The sequence below is a fragment of the Pelophylax lessonae genome, assembly GCF_965119305.1.
Source record: "Pelophylax lessonae genome assembly, chromosome: 9".
NCBI lineage: Eukaryota > Metazoa > Chordata > Amphibia > Anura > Ranidae > Pelophylax > Pelophylax lessonae.
In genome coordinates, this window is record NC_138776.1 from 99,992,479 (window position 1) to 100,009,550 (window position 17,072).

Below are 17,072 nucleotides of genomic sequence, written 5' to 3' on the forward strand. Positions count from 1 at the left end.
GTTGCATATTAACTGGGATGTGGCTTTTTTTGAAAGATACATCTCAGCTAAAATTGTACCCAGGAGCCTTAGGTTGGAATTGGCCCCACATAAGGAAGACACTGATATTGTTGAGTTGTTCCAATGTTTCAACAAGGCAGCCCTATCCCTGCTGGATTTTCTCATCACTTGTAAGAAACGGAAGTTACTAAAGATTGATGGAGAGATTGTTAAACTCAAGGAGAAATTAGATCGTCTTAAGGAGCAGGAGGACTAGAAGAAAAAATCAGATATTCCTAAAAAACATCTAGAGAAGGAGAAAGCGGAACAAAAAAAAGAAAAAAGAAAGAAATATGTTAGGGATATTGAGGATTATAAAAACACGAGAGAATTTAATTGGCAGTGTAAGGAACAACCTAGTGTGACTGTCCACATGGAGGCCAACCAACAGTCATCTGTTGTGACAAATCCACCACCTCCTCATGGGACCCATCCGCCCCCATCCACCCCCCAATTCTCATACAGGGACTGTGAATTCACCTAGATACTACAGTGGACAATCATCTCACGTTACTAACTTCAGAGGTAGGGGAGGTCCTAAAAAGGGGTAAGAGAAGGGGGGGGGCATTTTCCTCATCAACAACCTATAGCAGGTTTGAACCTTTGTTTAGGGACGTGGAGACCTTTGGAGGAAATTATAGATATATTGTCCAACATCCCCAGGCTGCATCCTCTCGGGCCCAATCTGGTCAATATTGGAACATTCTGAAAAATGTTTCCTCTAGTGGGTGGTGGTGGCCACTGGAGGGAGAAGAATACTTATCCTCCCCCTCAGGGAGGTAAAAACGATTCTATTCTATTCTCCTGGTTTTTTTCCCGGGTATGTGGGAAGCCTAAAAAGAGGAATAGAATCAAACAAGGGACCAGAGGGGGGGGGGGGAGAGAACAAGGTCTGAAAAGAAGGCGGGTATAGTGGATTTGTGCTTATTCAATTTAAAGCGGAGTGCCACCCAAAAGTGGAAGTTCCGCTTTAGGTCCTCCTGACCCCCTGACATGCCACATTTGGCATGTCATTTTTTTGGGGGGGGGGGAGCGGGGACCTCGTTTTTATAGGTACCCGCTCTCACTCCCGCTCGGGCCACCTAGGCAGCTAGAGCAGAAGTTCTCTTCTCCCCCTCCCTCCCTGCAATCTTCTGGGATACATCACAGGTCTCAGAAGATTGCCGGGCCATTCAGGACTAGCAGCGCAACTCGCGCATGCGCAGTGCACACCCAGCTGTGAAGCCGCAAGCTGCCACAGCCGGGTGCCCACACTATTGATGCCGGTGCCGGAGAGAGCCGAGGGAGAGAACCAAGGCTTTGGGAGACTGCTTCGCTGGATCGTGGGACAGGTAAGTATGTGTTTATTAAAGATCCGCAGCCACACTTTTTGTAGCTGATGACTTTAATTAAACACAGAAACGGATGAAACTCCGCTTTGAGTACAGCTACACTCTGCCATGAGGAGAAAGTTGTCCTTAATCATGGTTTGAATTTCGCCCCACCACGCCCCCTTAATAAATTTTATACTTTTATGTATATTCATAAGTATATCCGTAAACTTAATGTCTAAAGATATATTATCTCCAACCCTGTCCATAATAGGGCTATTGCCTCATCTGAATTCCAACATATTACATTATCCAATGCATCACTATTTAATCCTCCTGTTAGTTCAGCTCCTTCGGTTGTAGTTTTTAGAGATTTAGTTCTCAATTAATTGGATAAAATGGTTATTAAAATACAGAAAATAGATTTGACTTTTAAAAAGGGGTTGGAAGCCCATAAAAAATTAGATGATATTATTGTCCATCCTGCTGATAAGGGGGAGGGTATTGTCACCTAAGACCATGATGCTTACATCACTGAGATTAATAGGATTCTGTCTGATAGAGAGACATACCCCTGGGTAGCAATCCGACACTAGGGTATAAGAAAGAGTTACAGGTGATAGTAGAGCAAGGGTTCCTTTGAGGTATTTTAAACAAAAAAGATTGAATATACTTGGTCCCAGTTGCACCTCGTATACCGGTGACCACAGCCACAGCCATCTTGATGGTTGGAAATCGATAATTTTTCCACTGTATGACACACTTGTTTTACATGGTTTTATGTGAGTATTCTGGATTTGTCTGCAATAAATTTTCTGACCGTTTTTAAATACTGCACCATGAGTTGTTGTTCTTTCTCATTTTAACTTATGTGACCTTTGGAGAGATTTATCTTAGAGGGGCCTACAGGATCTATTCGTTTTTTACTATCAATGAGCCAAAGACACGTCAGAGGATTGCTGGAATGCTTGTGTGATCACCTATAATCTAGTGGTCCATATCTTGGGGTTAGAGGCCTGGTGTGTGGTGGTGTCGGTGGAGGATTATCAGTTCACCTGCAGTTCAGTCTGCCATGTACCCTGGGTGTCCCCTATGATATATGGACTTTTTTATAAATGTTCATTTTTTTGTTTTGTGTCACTTTCTCTAGGATTTCCTGGTTTATGTGAACACATATGAGTTTGTAACGCTGCATTTCTTCTATTTTATGTTATGTATACTACTGTTATGTATAGTATATTTTGGCTTTTTTTAACAACCTTGTTTGTTACAACATTTTTGCAGAAAAATGATGTATGTGCGATGTCAGAGCCTATGCCCTTAGTGTTTTCCATTGTTAGGATACCTTGGGGTTGAATTACTAAAGCCAAGCAGGCTGTTCACTTTGCATAGGAAATTTGCCACAGAACTTAAAAGTTAAACTTAAAGTTTAACTTTGTAAAGAATACCCAATCAAGTGCAAAGAAAATGCTGAATTTCAATATCCAATCACGTGCAAGCAAAATGCTTTTCCTTGTAGATTCATCTCATTCACTAAGCTCTGGGGCAAATTCCCTTGCAAAGTGAACAGTCCATTTGCCTTTAGTAAATCAACCCCTTTACAGTATATTTAGGTTTTAAGATGCACTATATGCTAGTCATGTTTAGACATGTGCAGAACGAAAAAAATTTGTTGTGTTTCCTTTACATAAATTTGTTTATTTAAATTAATTTTCGGAATTAGTTTCGTTTATTCAAATTCAAATCAATTTGAATTTTCCAAATTTGGTCGAATGTGTTGCACACCACTACGCATGAGCAGTTGCGAGTTGGCCATTTTACCCTCTGAATGTCGAGGCATTTTAGCGTTTGAGACACCAATCAATGTCTGTTTACATGCCGATTATGTGAGTGTACCTACTATTGTTTTAAAAAAATATTAGTTTATACGGTATCAATCTATGTTGGCAATTCTTTATTTTTAATGTCACGATCTTGCTGGAGTTGTATACATCTCATGGAACTACTTACTGGTTACATCTGAAACTGATCTTCCCTTACCATTGTGGCTGGTGAGCCGGTATACACACAGGCTTCTGTTGACCACATTTTATAGGGGGGGTCACACGAGATCTGGTAAGCAGGATTTGAGTGCGTCTCTGGGTCTACATCAGGATCTTCTGCCTAGCACAAGGGTTGTGGGACTATCACCTTCATTGGATTTTGGGATGATTTTTTATGATTTTATATGATTATTGGTTTAATTGTTTTGATAATATCACAGTGCTGCACGGTTTTTGTGTCCTATAGTGTGTACTAGCCTTTATTCAAAACACCTAGTGTGAGTTCTCTCTGTTGCCTCATTCCTCTGCTATCCAAGTAATTTCTGACAGGTTGTGCCAATTCCAACTAATTTAGGTCATGGGAGAGGAGAGCTCCAGCACAAAGCCTATACTTGGCTCACTCTTATGTTTCTGCACACTGTGATCTTCTCACAGTCTTCATTAGAAGCTGCAGCAAGGCAAATAGAGCCTGCCTCAGTTCCTGATTGTAGGATGGCAGGCTTCATCAAGCCCTAATACCAAGCAGATATATAAAAAAATATTTTTTAATACAGATTTAATTACTTAAAAACATAATTTAATATATTTTCATACTTATGACATAATTATAAGCTTGAAAATGAACAAATGTAAAAAAAAAATGAATATCTAAAACTGACCAAATTTCCCCTTAAGGTAGCTGAATGGTACAGTCATCAATATCTGGCAGAATACAAGGATCTTTCCATGTAGTTGAAGCAAGCATAAACTTGTCTTCCGAGGGCAATTAATTGTTCGCGTACATATGCATGTGGTTACCTCGAGACATGGATATATCTCTTTAACAAATATGCTCCATCATCCTGATGGGCTTCAAAATGATGGGAAAGTGTCAGGGGTGTAATTAATGGGCATGAACCAATGTAGACCTCCATTCTTTAAAATAGTTTTTCAATCTTTCCTATCAGTGTGACAAGAACTCCATAGCATGAGTGCATTATGGAGAATGCTTTCTAATATGAATTCCATCAGTATATTGCCCTTCTCTGTTACTTGTGACAGTTAAACTGTCAGTCAGTTACTCTGAAAGACATTTATTGCAAACTACAACCCTGCTGAATGCTTTGATAAATAAATTTCACCATGGAACACCAGTGCCTAAAATAGCCGTATTACATAATATCAATACAGGTTCTAAAATCTGATGACCCTCTCTGATTAGTTTCTGTTTATTGATCACTGGCCTCTGAACTTCTCTCTCTACATTTCCGACTAAACTGGAACTTTAGTGAGAAAATTAGGTCCTGCTAGATCATTTCAGGCTGGCTCCTTTTGCAGGTATGGCTATGAAAAACATTAAAAATAGGTGCCTTAGATAAAGTGGCCAAATATGAGAAACTCTGGGATCCATGGGTGACAAACTTTTTGCTTCCTAACTTTGATACCACACTGTTACTCCCTTAAACACTGATACATACGCACTGTATATGCATGACAACATCTCCTGGAAACTCCAGTCTCCACCCGGGAAACCTCTTACCCCTTCTTTCCCTCTCCAGGCCCTCCCTCGAGGGGCTTTCCCCCTCCCCCCTTCTTTTCTTCACTCCTCTTTTTTCCAATCTTGGTTCCCCCCTTCTTTCTTATCTTATCTTCCACCTATGTTTCCCACTATCAATTTCATGTCCCTTTCAGCTTCTCTACAACCATAGTCCCAATTGCTTAACCCAATTATCCTAGCAGGACCCTACACCATAGCGGCCTGACTTTATGGTCTTTACCTGCTTAAGTACTTTTATGGGAAACATCTTCTGCATTCTAATGGCAGACCTCACTCCCCCATATGGTTGTATAAAGCATACCCCCTGTTACTGCTGATTTTTAATCTAATGTCAGAAACTTCTTCTAGTTCAATTTTGGTAATAACACTGTTTCAGCCTTGGATACCTGACCATTATTTCATGTTATGCTTATCCTTTAAAGGAGCTGTAAAGTCAGAAGGTTTGTTATCTTAATGAATTCTATGCATTAAGATAAAAAACCTTCTGTGTGTAGCAGCCTCCCCAGCACCCCCTAATACTTACCTGAGGTCGCTCTCTGTCCAGCGATGTCCTTGAGTCCCTCGGCCATCCAGGACTCTCCCTCATGATTAGCCAAGACACAGCTGTGGCACCATTGGCTCCCGCAGCTGTCAAAGTCAGTTAGCCAATCAGAAGAGTGGGGGAGCGGGGGCCATACGGCAGCTCGGTGTCTGAATGGGCACACGGAGCTGCAGCTCAGCTCAGGTGTCCCCATAGCAAGCTGCTTGCTGTGGGGGCACTTGACAGGAGAGAGAGGCCAGGAGCAGAAACGAGTGACCCAAGAAGAGGAGGATCCAGGCTGCTCTGTGCAAATCCAACCGCACAGAGGAGGTAAGTATAATAAGTTTGTTATTTAAAAAAAAAAAATCGCTTTAAGCCATTTTTCTATTTGACTGGTTGTAAACTCTTTGTATGCCATTTGTTTCAAAAGCGGCATGCATTTTCTGTACTCTTGATTCTTGTTATCAATAAACTATTTGAACAAGAAAAAAAAGAAGTGCGCATACTGTTTAAAATCCAGTAATACACTGTCTCACCCAGCTCTGCACATGCTCAGTTGCTCTCAATTTTTTGGCACTGTGCCAAAAAGCTAGAGGCCGGTCTATTGACAGACTTAAGATTTACTGCTGCTCAGGGGTTTTGGTTTTCATCAAAATGGCAGCCTCCAGCAAGAAGAAACAATGCTGCAGGCAACTTACAACACACACTAATTTTGGTAGCATAACTAATAATATGAACTGTTTATGTGGCGGTGGCGGTGGCGTTCTCCCTCAGTGCGTACATCCTTGGAAAAATCCCTCAGCGTTGGTTAGGCCTGTGCAGTAACTCCCCATAGACTTGAATGAAACCAGCCAACTCCCCACAGATTTGAATAATCCTAGATTCTCTCCTTTCGGAATACATCTCCATTCATATCTATGGGGAATTACTGCACAGGAGCACCCAGTTTGTAAAGACTGCAGGAGGCCCATGTGGCCATGAAGAAATTATTTGGTGTGGGGGGGGGGGGGGGGGTTCTAGGTTAAATTTAGTTTAGGGAGCTAGGTGGGGGGAGGGGTTAGTTGTTTTTGTAGTAAAGGTGTGAAAAAGTAAAATATTTTTAACAATTTTTTTGAGTCCATAAAAAGATAGGAAACATGTAGAAAACCGCCATGCATTCCCTTTAACTATTGAAGACTCTGCATACCGCCTTATTAATGTGCACACATTTAAATGTGACCTCGCAGCATATGACAGATGAGCAGATGTGATCCAGAAAAAGAGCTGAACAACCATAATGTAATAGGAGCCTTTCCTTTTCCAATCAGGTATCAAAATTCAGCATGACCTAGAAGAAAGTGTTCATTATTGGGTTTACATGTTCTTCCAAGTAAAGCAGGAAAATGTTTGGCGAAACTAATATTTTTTTAAATATCATTTTAGGAAGTAGAATTTCATTATTGCACATCTGTGTTCGAAACTGCATGAATTATGAAGTATTTTGCTATTAATCCCATATGCATGTTAAAATAAATCAATATTATCATTTTAAAAAAATAGTTATAGAATAATAGAAGGAATTAAAGGAGAAGTATAGCCAAAGCTATTTTAGCTATACTCCTCCTGTGGTTTACAGGAGTGCATTTCATTCGTTCCCATTTTCAGCCTGATGACGCTTAGCTGGTCCAGGTTTGGGAAAGATCCCAACTTTAAAGTCAGGATACACCAAGGAGCCTGGGCTGGGACCTGGCTCACCTTACCAGGGAGCTGCTGAAAGCCTGAGCCAAGCACTCCCGCCCCCTCCACAGCCTAGTGCTTCAGTGAGCACTGAAGGGGCAGAGCAGATAGCCAGTTACTGACATTCACTGCTCTCTGCTGGATCAGCAGTGTTTGATCACTCAATTCTCAGGGCAGAGCCAGTAAGAGATCGATGCTGTATTCACCTAGGTGAGTATACAAGCCACACTTCTCTTTTAAATGCAGTATATTCCTTTATTGGAGAAAATAATGTGCTAAGCAACTTTTCCTTTTGGCAACATTTTAAAGGCCTAGATATTTTGTCAAGTAATCTCTTATGAAGGAAAGAATTAGAGTTCAGATTGGCTGGTCTTGCCTTTTAGTAGTAATCACAGGACCAAGTGCATAGCTCTTCTCACATGTGGTCAGCATTAAAAGGAGACCTAGATCTGAATTTTGTCAAAGTATTGTAAAAATGTAAACTTATATTTAACTATCTCATTAAGATTGTTAGTTAAACTCTAACAACAGCTTTTGGATGTACATAAATTGTACATTTTCTAACTCCTCTAAAATTACAAAATTGCGTTTTCGCTGCGATATTCACCTTCTCGTTGATACTCTCCTAAACTGGAACCTGTCGCTGCCACTCCACTTCAGACTTGCATGATGCCCAACCTCACTCAGCCTGGAAGTCCCTTCCTTCCCCTGTAGTCCTGTAGAAACAGAAGGTGTAGCCATCAGCTAGCCAGACAAATACATACACATCATTAAATATACATCATCCCCTAAATAGAAAGCTTTGAGGAGGTTGGAGGTCACCAGAGTACCGCTTGGATGAAAGTTTATATTTAAGTAGATGGCTAGGTAGCAGGATATATGCTCAAGGAGGTAAAGGAATTGAATTTTTTTAATTAGTTGGAATTGAGTTAAAAGATCATGTATAGCCAAAATGTTTTTTTGAGATTTGGATAGAGTATGGAGGGATTATAACCCCTGCCTTTTTTTATTACTGCTTGTGTCTTCACTAGGAAAATTTACCCATCTACTTGGTGACCATTGTCACCGAGACGGAAAAGGATGGAAAATTCAAAAATTTAGAATTGTCACTAGAACGGGAAGTGAGGGGAAATCTTCCAATGGAGACACCTGCTCCAGTGACAATTGTGTAGTTCCTCTCACTATGTACAGATTTCTAGAGTGAAGGAAAATGTCCATAAGGGACACGGGCAAAAAAAAAACTGACACGGGACATTTTATCTCTTCTCTGCTCTATCCAAAAGTAAATAGAAAGTTAATGCTATACTTTAAATGAATATATGCATGCACGTAGATCCAGATTAAAGTGGGCCTTCTGCGTCTGTTTTACTCACATCTTCACACCCTCCAAATACAAATTGCTTAAAGCAATATTAAACACAAGACTAAAAGTATAATATATTGCAACTTTCCAATCCTTAGATGTGGTGGCTGCATTACTTTTGTTGTTTAGGATTTTTCATTCTGTATTCACCCTTACTGATTTAGGGAGCCCACACTCTGAATGAAGGAGCAACAAAGACACCTTTGGACAGCAGCATTGTCAGCCTGGGGGAGAGGGTAGAGTTAGATGTACTGTACTAGCAGATGTACAGTATCTCACAAAAGTGAGTACACCCCTCACATTTTTGTAAATATTTTATTATATCTTTTCATGTGACAACACTGAAAAAATGCAATGCAAAAAAAACTTTGCTACAATGTAAAGTAGTGAGTGTACAGCTTGTATAACAGTGTAAATTTGCTGTCCCCTCAAAATACCTCAACACACAGCCATTAATGTATAAACCGCTGACAACCAAAGTGAGTACACCCCTGAGTGACAATGTCCAAATTGGGCCCAAAGTGTCAATATTTTGTGTGGCCACCATTATTTTCCAGCACTGCCTTAATGCTCTTGGGCATGGAGTTCACCAGCGCTTCACAGGTTGCCACTGGAGTCCTCTTCGACTCCTCCATGATGAAATCACAGGGCTGGTGGATGTTAGAGACCTTGAGCTCCTCCACCTTCCGTTTAAGGATGCCCCACAGATGCTCAATAGGTTTTAGGTTTGGAGACATGCTTGGCCAGTCCATCACCTTTACCCTCAGCTTCTTTAGCAAGGCAGTGGTCATCTGGGAGGTGTGTTTGGGGTCGTTATCATGTTGGAATACTGCCCTGCAGCCCAGTCTCCGAAGGGAGGGGATCATGCTCTGCTTCAGTATGTCACAGTACATGTTTGCATTCATGGTTCCCTCAATGAACTGTAGCTCCCCAGTGCCAGCAGCATTCATGCAGCCCTAGACCATGACGCTCCCACCACCATGCTTGACTGTAGGCAAGATACACTTGTCTTTGTATTCCTCACCTGGTTGCCGCCACACATGCTTGACACCATCTAAACCAAATATGTTTATCTTGGTGTCTTCAGACCACAGGACACGCTTCCAGTAATACATGTCCTTAGTCTGCTTGTCTTCAGCAAACTGTTTGCGGGCTTTCTTGTGCATCACCTTTAGAAGAGACTTCCTTCTGGCACCAGAGCCATGCAAACAAATTTGATACAGTGTGTGGCGTGTGATCTGAGCACTGAGAGGCTGCCCCCCCCCCAATCCCTTCAACCTCTGCAGCAATGCTGGCAGCACTAGTACCTCTATTCCCCAAAGTCAACCTCTGGATTTGACTCTGAGCATGTGCACTCAACTTCTTTGGTCGACCATGGTGAGGCCTGTTCCGAGTGGAACCTGTCCTGTTAAACCACTGTATGGTCTTGGCCACGGTACTGCAGCTCAGTTTCAGGGTCTTGGCAATCTTCTTATAGCCTAGGCCATTTTTATGTAGAGCAACAATTCTTTTTTTCAGAAGCTCAGAGAGTTCTTTGCTATGAGGTGCCATGTTTAATTTCCAATGACTAGTATGAGAGAGTAAGAGCGATAACACCAAATTTAACACACCTGCTCCCCATTCACACCTGAGACCTTATAACACTAATGAGTCACAGGACACCAGGGAGGAAAATGGCTAATTGAGCCAAATTTGGACATGTTCACTTAGGGATGTACTCACTTTTGCTGCCAATGTTTTAGACATTAATGGCTGTATGATGAGTTATTTTGAGGGGAAAGCAAATTTACAAAACAAGCTGTACACTCACTACTTTACTTCATAGCAAAGTGTCATTTCTTTAGTGTTGTCCCATGAAAAGATATAATAAAATATTTACAAAAATGTGAGGGGTGTACTCACTTTTGTGAGATACTGTAGATACACTAAGAAAATGAAGTCAAACTTCAGCTAAAAATTTTAAGCAGTTTCAGTAGTAGTTGTTTTTCTTAAGGAATAAAGCTGATCATTGTAAGTCCCACCGTCAGTGGTAGAGCTACATCTGCAGGACAGCATCTTTTGTTGAAAAACAACAGACTTACTGGCAGGATCAGCAGGTAACAAATAAAGGAGTGGAGCCTAAAAAATAAAACTAATGAAGCCATTACATCTAAGAATTGGTAAGCTGCAATCAAATAAATTTGTATGTGTTTAATACCGCTTTCATTCTAAAGCTTAAAAAATACAGTTAGTACAAAACAAAATAAAACAAATACCTGGCTTTCAACAATAACGTGAGCGTCAAGTTGTCCCAGGTAGCATGGTGATCTCACAGTGCAATAGACTTGAGCACATTGTCAAATGCACAACTCCCCCAGGAGGCAGCAGGGATGCCCAGTGCCATCACACCACACCTCTTGTAAGTGTTAGAAGCTGGAAAAGGTTTTTTTTTTTTTTACATGTTTGTTCTATATTCTTTAAAGCTTTGTAAGCTTTGTTAAACCATTTTTATTTAGTTGGGGAGGGGGTATTGTGCGCAAAGTGGACCTTTCATGGAAGGTTTCCTTGATGCAGAGAAAAATGTTTCTCTGCATGAAGGAAAGGTCCATCAAGTTCAACCTATGATGAGTGTTAATAGTACATTGTATACCCCTGTATGTTGTGGTTGTTAAGGTGCCCATCTAATAGTTTTTTGAAACTATCAATTCTCCCTGCTGTTACCACTGCTTGTGGAAGAGAATTCTTCCACAAGAACACATCCTTACCGCTCTGACAGTAGAGAACCCTTTACTCTGTTTAAGGTTAAACCACTTCTCTTCTAATTTTAGTGAATGGCCATGTGTCTTTTTAAATTCCCTTTCGCTGAAAAGTTTGTTCCCTATGCTAGGGTCACCAGTACGGTATTTGTACATTGATATCATATCCTCTCTCCAGCGTCTCTTCTCCAGAGATAATAGGTTCAATGCTTGTAGTCTTCCCTCATAGCTGAAGTCACCCATACCCTTTATTAGCTTTCTTGCCCTTCTCTGGACTCTCTCCAGTTCCAGCACATCCTTCCTGAAGATCGGTGCCCAGAACTGGATGGCAACAAGAGAGGCGGCTGGACCAGTCTTGTAGAGTGGGGGAATAATCGTTTTATCTCTGGAGTGAACCCCCTTTTTTATACATGCCAGTATTCTGTTGGCTTTGCTTGAAGCAGCTTGGCATTGCATGCCATTGCTGAGCTTGTCGTCTACTAGGACCCCCAGGTCCTTTTCCATCCTAGATTGCCCCAGAGGTTCCCCCCCTAGCGAGTAACTTGCATTCGTATTTCTGGCACCCAAGTGCATTACCTAACATTTTTCAACATTAAAGCGGAGTTCCGGCCACTAAAAAAAATTTTTCAATAAAAATACCCCCGGGACAGTCAGGGCTAGTACATTCCACAATGGATAGCCTCTGATCTGTCCCGGTTCGCACTTACCTGCAAGAAGAAATACTTACCTTTAAAATTTCTTCTCCAGCGTTGCCATCTCGGATGTGGACAGCTGAAGCCAGCGCGATCCTCTTCTGCGTCCTCTTCCGTGTCTTCTTCTCCCAGAATGCCCTGCACCGGCCCCTCTCGTCACTTCCAGTGCGGCGCGTCATTCCTCCACAGCTTCTGGGCATGCCCAGAAGCTGTTTAGCAGGGAATGCGGCGCCGCACCTGAAGTGACGAGCGGGGCCGGGGCAGGCGCATTGATTCCTGGGAGCGATGGCGTTCAGCTCCCAGGAATCATTGCAAACCGGAAGTGACGGCGCGGCCCGTGGCCGCCGAGGGAGGAAGTGGAAGAAAGATGAGTATATTTTTCTACAATAACAAGGTAAGTAAAAAAAAAAAATCGTAACTATCCATTTATTTTTCAGGTGATAAATAGGAAGCGGATGGCCACAAAATCGATTATGTCCATTTTGTGGCCGGAACTCCGCTTTAACCCTCATTTGCCATGTAGTTGCCCACCCCAATATTTTGTTCAGGTCTTCTGAACTACAGATCTACAGAGATCTTCATTTTTGTTCATTTGCAAATAATATTGAAAGGTCTTGCAAGGTATCACTTGCCCTCCTTCCTGCTTTAGTCTACTGCATGATAAGCCTCAGGCTGGCTAGACCTGAGAGCATGTAATTTTTTTTGTCTAGAAAAACATTCATGAGATTCTTCTACAAAATGTTTGTCAGCTGAAAATAACCAGACTCTTTTTTTTGCTTTTCTTTAGCAGGAAATGCTCCTAATAACTGATCCAAAATGTCAATAGGATTGCAAAGACGGAACTCCATACCAGTTACAATGCAAAAAAAAGTTGTGAATTCTATGTACAAGTATAGTATGGCAGTAAAACTTTTAGGTATCAATTTAATGACCTGACTAATAGGTTGTGCAGTCGGGGTGTCAGATTGTATACATTATTAGTTTGGCAAACAATCATGGCCAGGCTTTGTATATATTTATTATGGTCATGACAAAAAGAAAACACATTTAAAACATGTGTTTCTTTTTTCTACTTTCTCCTTACTGTTTATTGTAATACAAAAATTGATTTACAGAACTCAATAGCTCAAGCTAAATTTACATACACAAGTGAAAAAGTCATAAGAATGACTCACCTGAAGTGCCAATTAGACAGAGCAAACCTCAAAGCAGGGAGCTGTATGTTATTTTTATATATGTAATGCTGTGCTGTTTTGCATGGTTGATGTTACTGCTGTGCTCTTATAAATATATATAATGTGTGTATGGTTTCCCTTTTTAAAAATGTTTTTTCGAAGATATAATAGAAACGTGAGTAAAAGAATAAACGGCTTTATAGAAATAATGTTACAATGTAGGCTAATGTTTTTTTTAAAACATAAAAAATGTATATTTGCTCCTTAAATGCTCTCTGCTCCATACTTTAATGTGCTACATAATGCTTTTGATTTACTGCTCCTAAATCAAATCTTTGTGGTTGATGTACTCAATACCAAAAGGCTGTTCACGTTGCAAAGGAATTTTCCCTTTGGAAGGGAACATTCCCTTAGCTTAAAGAATGTTGTGAAAATTATTTTTGCAAAAAATACCCAATCACATGCAAAAAAAGTAAAAAACAACAAAAAAACAACAACAAAAAAAATATTTTTGCTAGCATGTGATTGAACGATGGAAGTCATCAGAGCATCACCACATTTACTAAGCTAAAGGAAAATTCCCTTGCAAAATTAACAGCGCATTTGCCTTTACTAAATTAACCCCTATGAGTTAGCTGACTCATTCAAAACAATGCAATCCCTGTGTGGCTGATATCTTATGTGTGTGTTTTGGAAGGTTGAATAAATTAAATACAGAGCTTCTTCTACTAATTACTCAATAAACCTCTACATTTATTGCAATAACAAATTATGGAGGATCAAGCATTTAAAAAAGTGAAAGTCACGTCAAAAGGTATGCTAAGTTTAATAGAGCAATACAAACTAAAAGAACAACTAAAAAATAAGTGCTTGCTATATTATATCTTTTTAGCTAAATTCCTGACAAACATAAAATAAAATAGCATTGGATAAGAAAGTATCCTGTTCTCTAAGTATTGCTTCCTTTGTGTGATATCTCTGGTGTTCCTGCTATTCCCCCTGCTTTCCTATTAAAAACTGACCACACTGAGCAGGAGAGTACAGCATGGTCAGTTCCTCTAGCTATGCTGGAACTCAGCCTGCTCTCCTCCAATGATCAGACTTGTCCTGACACACCCCCACTGCACAGCCTGTCACTGGGAAGATTAGTGTGCTGCCGCTTCTTCTTCTCCCCACAGCTCTTATGGAGCTGAGAACATGGGAATGTAATCACTTATAAGAAAGGGGAAAAAAAGGTATTTATAATGTTGTTGTTTTTTTTTTTTTACTGTATATCTATACAAAAATGTTTTGCATTTCATTAATTATTCATTCATTAATAATTCATAATAAAAAATTATAAATAAGTTAAAGTATGTATATATACATACATATACACATATATATACTGTATATATATATATATATATATATATATATATATACATAAAAAGTACAGTAAAACTGCAGGAAAGGGCACTGGGGGGCAAACTAATGTGAATTTATTTTATTTTGCAATGTATCAGTGTGTTTGGTGTGCTTTATATTTGAATTTGCCGCCGGTTCCACCCCCCTGCGAACGTCACGTCGCAGGAGACAGAAGCCGGGGCACACAGAGGATCGGGAGGAAGATCCGCCGCCACACACCCCTGGGATACATCGCTGGATCCTGGTGACAAGGTAAGTAACCCCTCTACCAGGATCCAGCGATCTTCCTAGCGGTACCCCGAGTGTGGCTCGGGGTTACTGCTTTTGGCACTGAAGTTTAACCCCGAGCCACACTCAGGAATACCGCTAGGAAGGTTAATAAGACTTTTGGTGTGACTTTACGTTCCCAAACGGACCAAAGTCGTATCAAAGGTTAGACCAAAGTAGTGTAGGAACCTTTTCTGAAGTTGCAGCAACTTCTGTAGTGACAGTAGAAATGGCTCTCATAGAAATACATTGAATTTCACATATTCTGCAACTTGGGGTCTCACAAGTCGGATCCCAAATCGCACAAGTGTGAAAGGAACCTTAGTGAGGCCTAGAGCTGGACTTCAAAATATTCCTTGATAGTAGCACATACTATAAATCCACTGTGAGTTCACCAGATGCCTTTAATGGCAAATCTTTGCAATTATTTGAAGCAAAAGGGTCTTGCTGTTGCCTAAAAAGTGGCTGTGTGGATGGAGGTGTCAGTGGTAACAGACACAGCTTCCATAATACAAGACCTAATTTTATTGTTTAATCAATTTCTGTAAATCACACGCCACCTATTCTCCTAATGATCCAATCTTATTAGGCAAACACAAATCCACCAATTTAAGGAATGTGTCTGAAAATTTGCATCACCAAAAGCGGCCTGGCAAGACTGCTGGCCATACTGAGGGGTTGACTTATAGGTGCTGATTACCATGAGACAGACAGTGGCAGGTTTTAGCACTAATTAGGGCTCACTCCTTTCGAAGAAGCTTCTAACCTAACGTTTGTAAGCTGATCTCATAATGAGTTAATGTAGCAATAACATCACTGCCCCACTGGGATTTACTCCATGACTAAGACCCCTCTCTGCTTCACACTATTCAGCACTTCATTGAAAGCAAAGGTATGGCAAGTGCATTAGAGGAGACTTCAAGTTTTGTCTTTAGATTCCTCCTCTTACTGGCTAGTTTTACAATTTAGACAATAGAGTTTAACACTAACCAGGAAACTGGAGAATACTAAATGTCATAAAAACCTATATAACCTTTCATAAGTTATAGAACTGAATTTGGCTTTTTAGATATTTCTGCTAAAAGTGGTTGTAAAGGCACAAGGTTTTTCATGCATGAAGGTAAAAAACCTTCTGTGTGCAGCAGCAGCCCCCCCCCCTAATACTTACCTAAGCCCCCTCTCAATCCAGCAGTGTCCATGAGAGCCTTGCCTCTCCGGGGACTCGCATTCCTAATTGGCTTTTTGACAAAAAAAAAATCCTCCGCACTGCTATCAACGTCATCCCCTCCTTAATGCGCTCCGGTGAGAGCCGGCGGCGAGGAGGATGGTCTATGTGGACAGCTTTTCCCCGGATGTCTGCATTCTTAGACGTGCCTCTTTTAATCATTAACCATGTAAGTTGCTAAATGTTGTACCTTCATTAAACGTAACCATATTGCTACACTTAGAGGCACCTGCTGGATTTTTCTTCTTATCCCCTTGTGGAGGATGCCATTTGTGGATGGACATTTTATGGTTACACAACCTATCACATTGCTATAATCTTTTTATATGGACTATAAACTGAAGGACTTATGAATAAATGGTTGTGGAACTAATCATTTTGGTTTTCATTATTTTTTATGGGGAAACTGGCTTTGATGCAAGAGTGCTTTGGATTACAAGCATGTTTCCGGAACGAATTACGCTCGCAATCCAAGGTTTTACTGTATTACTTTTTTTTTTATATCTGCTCAAAATGTAGCCTTAAAGGATAAGTCCACCCTAAAACTAAAATCCCTGCATCTATAGATTTCCACGATCTAACACTGACCTATCGAGCCTTGTAAAGAAGAAACCAGTATACATACCTTTTTTTAAGCCAATTTGACCGAATCTCCAGTGGCAGAAACTCTGTAGAGGACACGGCCGACAACGACTGTGAAATGAATGGGATGTGACCTCACCCATAGAGTTACTATGGGGCTTCCAGTGTTGGCTGTGTCCTCTACACCCGCCTCCACAGAGAAGCCATGGATGACAGCTCAGCGTGGGATCGGGTCAGATTGGCTTCAAAAAGGGTTAAGTATACTGATTTCTTCTTTACAGGGCTAGACAGGTTAGTGTTAAATCCCTGCATCTATAGATCTCCACGATCTTAGTGTTAGGGTGGACTTATCCTTTAAAGCAGAGTTCCACCCAAAAGGGGAAGTTCTGCTTTAAGGGTTTCTACCCCACTCCTGTTTATGAAATTGAGCTTTTGGGGAGGAGAGGGGAGCAAGTACCCGAT

General features: G+C 40.8%; 1 protein-coding gene across 1 annotated transcript in view; it reads left to right on the forward strand.

Annotated features, from left to right (window-relative positions):
• Positions 1-1,298: 1,298 nt before the first annotated feature.
• The window catches only part of LOC309564241 (uncharacterized protein), a gene marked incomplete at both ends in the record, with an annotated part of 34,093 nt that continues 18,319 nt past the window's right edge, over positions 1,299-17,072 (forward strand). The window contains one exon of the mRNA XM_082268867.1: positions 1,299-1,370. Within this exon, the coding sequence (XP_082124993.1) occupies positions 1,299-1,370 (72 nt within the window). The remainder of the gene's footprint in view (positions 1,371-17,072) is intronic.